Source organism: Oryza brachyantha, chromosome 9 (genome assembly GCF_000231095.2).
Source record: "Oryza brachyantha chromosome 9, ObraRS2, whole genome shotgun sequence".
Classification (NCBI taxonomy): domain Eukaryota; kingdom Viridiplantae; phylum Streptophyta; class Magnoliopsida; order Poales; family Poaceae; genus Oryza; species Oryza brachyantha.
The window spans coordinates 7,470,605-7,479,719 of record NC_023171.2 but is presented as its reverse complement, the minus strand read 5'-3'; the positions used below and the strand labels follow the sequence as shown (position 1 = coordinate 7,479,719).

Below are 9,115 nucleotides of genomic sequence, written 5' to 3'. Positions count from 1 at the left end.
AGCGACGATTAAACTGGCTGCGCGCGCGCGTGGCAGGCTAAAGAGCTTGGACCAGCGCTGCCACGTTGACCGGGCAAATTAACCTGGCGGCCGGTAGCTTAGCTAGCTATCTTTGCGCGCCAGATTCAACCGCAGCGTCACTTCTCCCGGATCGATCCGTCGATATCGATCGAAACCGACGGCGAGAGACGCCGAGAACAACGACAAATTAACTAGGCAGCCACTCGAACCGGTGTGGTCTCTCTCTACACAGATTATATTTTTGTATATCCGATGTACATATTATCTACCCTCCGTTTCATTTCGTAATATAAAATATTTGATTTTTTTACTCGTATTTTTTTATCATTTATCTTATTTAAAAAATTATGATAATATCATTCATTTTACTTGTGACTTACTTTACTGTTAAAAGGATTTTAAACACGACTTATTATTTTTTATATTTATACTAAATTTTTAAAAATAAGACGAATGATCAAACGTCGCAACAAAAAACTTTTTCCAAAATAAGACCAATGATGTTTGTTGGCGCCGAGCGAGCCTCTACCTAGCTGTAAACACATTAATCAATCCAGCTAAGGCTCTTTCTAAAAATTTTTTCCAAAAATATCATATCGAATCTTTAAACATCTCTATAAGGCATTAAATATATAAAAAAAAGCTAATTACACAGTTGTGGGAGAAATCACGAGACAAATCTTTTAAGCCTAATTAGTACATAATTACCCATAAGTGCTACAGTAAACAACACATGCTAATAACAGATTAATTAGACTCAAAAGATTCGTCTTGCGGTTTCTAGGCGAAATCTGAAATTTATTTTTTCATTCATGTTCAAAAACTCTTCCCAGCATCAGGTCAAAGTTCGATGTGCCCGAAAAATTTTGGCAACTAAACAATGCCTAAGCTGCTAGTACAATATTCAATTCATTGACCTGACCATGGGCTACAGCTCTCGGGTCTTGACTCCTGACTGATTTTCGATGGAGTGCATATCTATGATCAGTATACATGAGGTGGTTCTTTGGTTTTTTTAATGACATATTTATAAATAAAAAATAGTTTATAAATAAAAGAATATATATATTTATTGATCTAAAAGTTAAGCCTGAAAAATAAATTTCGATGAATAAATTCTAAAATTAACTTCAAATTTAAAGTTAAAAAAATAATTTTAACTTATACGTAAAAGACGATGATATACGTGTCTAGCTAATCCCTGTGCAACAAGAAGATGACCAGCGGGTGGTGTGCATATCGTCGTGGCGCCATTTCGCACCGCTGAAACAGTCGTCGTGAAAGATTTTGTACTCGTGGTTTCAGATTTAGTTCTATGATGTCGTGCATCGGTTTCTGCATATCGATTTGTAGTAATTTGTTAAGCTGTTGTCTAATTCGCTCGGTTCGTTTAGAAAATTAGCAACTTGATGCTGTAATAATATTGAAATATTAAGAGATACAATACATCTTTGATATACAGAGGGAGGGCATGTTCCCATTTTCTACTACAGAACGTGTCGGTACTATTTTTCTTTAGTACTCCATTCTTCCTAAAATATAATTACTTAAGATAAGATAAGAAATATATTAGTAATACATCTTCTAGAGATGTTTTCCTATTACGCAAGGGGAGTAAATTGTACTTGTATTCCTATTGCCGGAGAAAAACTCATCGAGTGAAGAATCATGAGAGACCACACTTTGTGAGTTTGGCCTAGGGAATGCGATCGAGAGAGTTAAAAGAATGATTTGGATGAAACAGGAGGACGTGCGAAAGAACCAAGTCTAGGGATTATACAGGTTTGGCCCATGTGTAGATGTAACACTCTACTTCTGTAATGACGATGGCGACGACGATGATGATATGGAAAAAATAAGTCTGTCTAGTTAGGGCATTTAAAATAGAGTGGCTTTAGACACAACGTGAGGTTTTAGGTTATCTTGTTAGGGCATTTAAAATAGGGTGGCTTAAGACACCACGTGGATGAAGTCAATTTATAAATACATTGCAATCTTGCCTTGACAATTTTATATATTTATTTTAAATTATGTCTACATCCAACATTATGCACCTGAAACCCTAGACGGTGCAAAGAAACTACAAATAAACCCAAGCTTAATTCTCTCGACTAGGAAGCAGAGGTGATGCCTCACTCCAATTCAAAGTAGCCGTGACTAGAGTTTCACTTATTGTGATAATCACCCAAGCTGCGAGGACACAGTAACGATATGTCGTGGTTTTGTTCAACAAATATCGTAAGAATTTTTAAAAAATTAAAAAGGAAAAAAATCCAAAAAAATCATGGTGCTATATTGCGATAATAATGATGTATCCCATGGTTTCACACCAAAACTGTAATTATTGATATCGTGAAAACCACCGTGATTATCGTTACAAACTTTATTTTTTAGATAATGGATAGATATCCAGCCTTGACTTCAAAGAAGCTACAACAACTTATTACAAAGTTTATGGTTTCCTAACAGAAGAAACAATTCAAAAAGCCAAAAAATCCACCAAACAAGAGAGAGAATAAGCACCACTCTGAGTAAAGCATTATTCAATTCTATTGCTAAATCTCTAGGCAAAGTGTCAAACACTTGCATAGCCAACTTTCGACAGACAATAGAGATGGCTTCCTTGTTCTCTTCATGTTTTTGTAAAATCGCCCAAAACTGCAGCCAATACGTCACTTTGAAAAAAAAAACCGCAAATATGATTTTGGAAGGGATTTGTCAAAAAAAAACACCTCATTCCTACTTAGCCAAAGAGCCTAGCAAATTACGGATGCTCCTATTAACATCAGATTTTTAACTTGCACACTCTTTCCACCCAACCAATTTCCTTTTAAATCATCAAAACTATATGGTGCTCTTAACCCCAATGATATGAAAACACATCTCCATATAAATTTGGCATAATAACAATCAAAGAACAGATGTTGGATATTTTCATTGTGCATACAAAAACAACACTTCAAACTACCATTCCAGTTCCTCTTAGCTCTGTCTTTTGTCAAAACTACACCCTTAAATAAGTACCATAAAAATACTTTTACCTTGAGAGATATTTTTAACTTCCATATGCCTTTATTCATGAAAGAATGACCATTATTTATTAAGGCAGAATACATAGACTTAACCCAAAATTTACATTTTGATGCAAATTCCATCTAAACACATCAGATTCATTGTTCAAATTGACATGTACAATACTTGCAACTAAGTTATACCAATGTAGTTTATTGTTAACAAATTTTATTAGCTATTAGAGAGCAATTCCTCTAGTGTTCTTGTTGAACTGGGGAGGTCTTCCTGAAACAAACTTTGTTACCTTCTTCTTTTTCTTAATAGAGTTTGCAGTGCTTCTGCCTTTTCCCTCAAAAAAGACTATCATTATTGTCAAAACGACCACAATAATCGTCCAATATTGCATGATTATTGCTCACCATTGCATAGTTTGACCACCTAAATTGCAATGTTTTTTCTCAAAAAAATTGAATTTAAATTCATACTATTTCATCACAATTATTGTTGACAATCATTTCTTCGTCTATGTCCAACTTCAAAGGGGAAACAATAAGTGAAACCTTAGTGGTGATACGATCGCATTTGCCTAGTATCAACGATGGAGCAACTAAATCCAATTAGTTTAGGCAATGGAAGGACCTAGGCAACCTGTCTTGAGGTAGAGATTTGAACAACACCTCATCTTTGTTGTTGGAGTGGCTTGGGACAACTAACTCCTCCTTTTCACTGGAGCACTTGGCCTCTCCCATCTTCGGCGGTAACTTCTATGTGCGTAGTTTGGGATGACGTAGTTGGACCACACATGTCTCCTATTTGACACATGGCATTCACTACTTGGCTTAATAAGCCTTCTTGGTGTTCAGACCTCTCTAAGGTGGAGTTGAGTAGGCCAACTTGCTACGCGGTGGTGTTGGAGGCTGTTGACATATCTAGCTTGGCCAACAAGTTTAATTTGTGTATGTTTGGTTCATCTTTTCCTTCCTCAACTTTGGATGTTGTTTTTTTTCATCCGTTTCAACTTTATTTTTTTCTTTTCATTTTGTTGTGTACATGTGTTTGTAAAATTGAATACGGGTGGGAGATCCCTAGCCCTTTCCTTTTAGCAATTCAATTTATATCGCTTCTGTCTAATCATGTTCTCTTCCCTAAAAGGCTAAAACTATCACGCTCTCCGTAAAATACTCTAACCAACGCTAACATTAGTGCCTTTGTACCACAGAAATTTTAGTTTTTCTCTTCACACAAGCTCTCTTTCAACGTGACACCATGAAACCCCTATCAACGTGGAACATCACGAATGTCTTGTAAGTATGGTTTTGCACCATGGTTTTTTTAACTGTTGAGTTTTATGGTGTGGTCAATCTAGCGAATCGGCCGCCCATCTTCATCATTTTCTGTTTAGCCCACTTTCCGAAATGCTATATTTTTTTACAATTTTTTTCATATAAAAGTTGCTTTTTAAAAATCAAATAAATCAATTTTTAAATTTAAAATAATTAATAATTAATTAGCTATTTGCTAATGGCTTATCTCTTTTTGCCTGTAGCAAAATTGCCACCTCCTTTTGGTGGATCGAAAGCAACACTAAGATCATACAAATCTATGAAATGGGGGGAATTCAACTATTTGTCACTTTTTATTTTTGACAACTCTTCAAATGCCTCTAGTAGTTTTGGTATTACAAATTTGACATTAGAGATAGAAGTTTTCTTATATTTGCCTACATGGCGTGCCACCGTAGATTGCCACAGTGGAAAGAGACATGGCCCATATGTTTGTTCCTCCCCCATCAAAAAAAGATGTGCACTGGCTTGGAGCCTAGGCTGACGATCGGTAGCGAACGTGTGTGGGCCACCGCAGTATGCGCTCATATGGATGAAGAGTGTTGTCAGTTGTTGGGATCTTGTGGCCGCGGCATAGACAACAAGGCCAGCCTCATCGTCACTGTGGTCTCCCACGACAGCACCTCACTATTGTTGTCGCTTACGAAGGTGGCTTCTTTCCTAGAGAGCAACTCAAGGTACTCCGCCGAGAGGTATCCCTGGGTCCCCACAATTCCCCTCCCCTCCCGATTCCCATGATGATTCTTCTCCCATTGTTTGATTCCTCGGACGACGCCGATAGCTGCGCCTGTGGTGTCGGCGATGCGAGCATGTCTGCCGTGGGGCATGCTCTTGAGGGGAATCGTCAACATGGTGAAGGGGTAAATGATAGAGGTCATGGTGAGGGTGTTGCCGTTGAGGACGACTTGTACATCGGCATGGAACCACGTGACGATGACGGAGACGATGTCGCCCTATGTGACGAGGTTGGACAGCATGTGTTTCACCCTCGTGGCGTCCTGTGCCAGTGAGTGATAGGCCCAGCGGAGCAACACAGTCGGGTTTTTATGGGAGGACCTGACATGTGGGCCAATTGTTAAAAAAACATTTCTTTGATGATAAATTTGTGAGATCAAAATTAACAGAGTATTCAGATAGTTACCAAATATAAAAGGGGCGAATAGTTAAATTCCCCCATGAAATCGTGGCTTTGCTGTTGTAGCAGGAGTCACCGACACGTGGGCCCAATTATTACAGAGCAAGTACTGCACTTGGATCTCTGCGCGAGCGCGAGCCGAGCCCGACGCCGCCACTGCGACTTCTCCCGGCCCAGTCCGCGCCGCCGCCGCCCTGGGCGAGTTCGCCCCCACGCCATTGCCGTGCCGTGCGGGACGGCCTCGACCCCAGCGCCCGCCACCGCCTAGCCTGCTCCCTCTCCGTCCCAATCCGCTTGGCCGCCAGACTCATTCAAGCGCCGGTCGATTTGCTCGGCCGGCATCCTCCCGTCGTCTATCCAGCCGAGCGGCTGCCTGCCGCTGTCATCGACGGCGACCATCCGTGCGCGGCGTCGTGGTCTTCCAAGCAGGCTCTAAAGGGGATTACTTCCCGCTTCGCCTTCAAAAAGGATGGTGTTTGGCCGGAGCAAGTCGTCGTCCACGGCGACTCCTGCTGCTTCCGCGGCTTCCTCGGCGGCCGCAGCGGCGTGCTCGGAGCTGCGGGCGGCGTACCACGAGTGCTTCAACCGCTGGTACGCGGAGAAGTTCGCCAAGGGGCAGTGGCACAAGGACGACTGCGTCGGCGAGTGGCACAAGTACCGCGCCTGCCTCGAGGTAACCCCGTCTCTTCTCCCGCCTCCGATCCGGTAGCGAGACCGCTGATTTACTGGCTCTGGGTAGAGATCGCCGCCGCTGTTCTCCTCGATTTGTTGCCACGACTAGTTCTTGGATCGCAATACAGGATGCTGTGCTGGGGATCGGTCTTGTTTGGTGGTTTAGGCTGGGGTTTAATTTAATTTAGTTTTTTTAGTTTATATGGCAAGAAATGGGGTTCTCTTTGTGTTGCTTGCTAGATCAAGTTGATGATGTAGCTTCTGAAATTGTGATTGCTAAAGGGGATTCTTCTTTGGAGAATCATCGGATTGGGGAGCTTATGGCTGGACCTTTGTCATGTTGCTTATGATCTGAAGGTTGGGTAGAATGGCGCCGTCCCGTTGAATTACTTAGTTACAAATGTGAGATTGATGCTGCTTTCTGAAAGGAGTATGCCGATGAGTTTGATTAGCTGGTGTTGTTTGTCGATTGGTTACTCTTGAAGGATCAAAAAACACATGGATCCTGAGAGATTATTCCAAAACAATAGTGGAACTGTTTGGGGGTGATTGGTAAGGAGTTGACAATCTGGTGAGAAGTGGAGCTCTTCTAACATTCAGAGTGAAATTTTACTAGTTCGGAGCATAGTGGCTGCAACAGAGTTCTGAGGGGCGTATGCATGCAAAGAAGTCATCGCCTTTCCCTGCATTTTGACGGCCTTTCTCTTTCTGTAGATTCTGTACTGTTTCTTTGTAATTTGGTTCCAAGATCTTGACGAAATTTGACAGGGCAATCTTTCTGCTGGTCTGTCTAAAAAGGAAGATTGGTGCTGTTGTGCGCCTGCAGTACAAAACCTTTGCGGGTCGGCACTATGTAGTAAAAAAAACTTGAAAAACGACCATATACTAGTAAAACAGCTTACTTGGTACATGTGTTTTAGTCAAAAGATGTAAATGTGCCGCACAAGATGTTTTAGCCATGTAATTAAGTTAGCCACGTTGGCAAGGATGTATGTGTAATGCTTTTGTTTAGTGGTGTTCATGGTTGTAGCTTGGCATGCACTTAAGTGCTGTTCATTGTTGTAGTTTGTCATGCACATGGAAAGAAAGTGCCGTGTGTCCTTACATAATTATATAGCCTCAACAATCAAATTTCAAGAGTGACAAGTTTATTGTTGATAATGTAAAAATAACTAGCTCCTTGAAATTGAAAACATACTAATTGTAAAAAAACAAAATTTGCACTATAAGCTTTTTGACCATTTAAACATACTTCGTATTGTTTGCATTGATGAACATAGCAAAATACAAGCACTTGCAAATATTATTCAGACATGCAAAATTTAATCCACAAAGCGGTTATATTTGGAGTAGAAAACAGCAAAAAGTATGAATCCTACATGTCACTGTTTTTGAACAAAAACCATGCACTAGGCAAGTTGTTGCACCGGTATACTGATCTTTCATGTTCTTGCACTAGATCGCACCCACTTATACTACTAGCGCAGTTTACTCTTTCAGAAACTAGCAATGCTGACCATTCTTGGACACAGTGGTGTAGTTGTTCTTTTGTTCAATTCAAGGGAAAATATCTGGGAAAGAATATACTGGTTTCATTGCATTACCATGGCTTTGCAGTTTATTGTTATGCTGAGGGAGCTCAGTCTGTTAACATCTGACTGGCATCTGGGTGCTTTCCCAACCATTTGGGGACATGTTCCTGGATTCTTGCATGGTGCTGGTGGCACTATACCAGCTTCTTGCTAAAGTATTGGCTGTAGCTTGTGTATTGATGACTGATAATTGACACATGGTTGCTTACTTGCTACTTCCTAGTCAGGTGCCTTGGTGGTCAGCAATCCAGCCAGAAGATAGCCCACTTTCAGCAAAACTCAAGTTTGATGAGTTCTGTTTCTTTTTCCATCATGGAGCTCTCTTTTAACTTGCTTACATGCAAGATTATGTCTGAGAAAAACGATATGACACATTGTCCATAGCGATTTTGTTTGTTACGTAATGCCTTAAACCATATGGTCGTATGATTTTTTTTAAAAAAAATTGTGTTTTATACTATTGATTTCCAGTGGTCAATTGTCATATCCTTTTAGAGTAGTTATCAGACTAACATGAATAAATATTTTTCCGTATTGAGCCAATAATTTTATGAAATCCAAAAAAAAAAATGACATGTGGTGGAATACATCATAACATACTTCTTGAATTTATGCCAGGATTTTGTCAGTTTGATATAAACCAGTCCTCTCATCACCATTGTTCCTCACTAGTGGCATGCCTCTCTGTAAATTATGATCATCTCTTATGTTGCTTATTTTTGCTAAACTAATAGTATGGGTTTTTCATGTTTTTTGTTACTTGCAGGAACATCTGGAAGACAAGCATCTCAGGCAAATCCTATTGGAATCAGAAACACCTGCGTATTATGCCCAGTTCGATGCTGATTCTTCTGCTAGAAAAGGAGGCACTTCGACGAAGTGACAGCCTAGGGCTAACTACATGATCAAGTTTCAATTCACTCAACCAGGGTTAGGGGATCCTTCAAAGAAGGACAAAAAGGTGTTCGTATTTAGGTTTTAGACATATGCCATGCTGCTGATTCATGCTGCACTTCAGCAGCTGAGATGTAAGATTTTCCAGGGTCATATTGTACTCAACCTTCCAAGTTCGATGTACCTTCATATACTCGATCAAAGTCAGTACGACAAAACAAAAGCAGTACTCTTCCAGAAATTGGGAGGAAAACTTGCAGCTATATATAATCTTAAATCTTGAAGGTTCTCCAAGCCACCAATTTTCTGTTGCATGATGCAATTTTCAAAGCATGGCTTGGGTAGCATGACCTTAAGTGGCTGTTTGGATCCAGGGATTTTTTTCTCTTGTCACATCAGATGTTTGGACGTTAATTAGAAGTTTTAAATTTAGACTGATAACAAAA

The 9,115-nt window shown here is 40.2% G+C and overlaps 1 protein-coding gene across 1 annotated transcript; it reads left to right on the top strand.

The window, feature by feature from the left end:
- The first annotated feature begins 5,654 nt into the window (after positions 1 to 5,654).
- On the top strand, positions 5,655 to 8,910 carry LOC102720072 (uncharacterized protein At4g33100). Its single transcript, XM_006660503.3, has 2 exons — positions 5,655 to 6,184; positions 8,542 to 8,910. Exons 1-2 carry the CDS (start codon positions 5,981 to 5,983, stop codon positions 8,656 to 8,658), a joined length of 321 nt encoding a protein of 106 aa, XP_006660566.1. The 5' UTR covers positions 5,655 to 5,980; the 3' UTR covers positions 8,659 to 8,910.
- Positions 8,911 to 9,115: the final 205 nt, after the last annotated feature.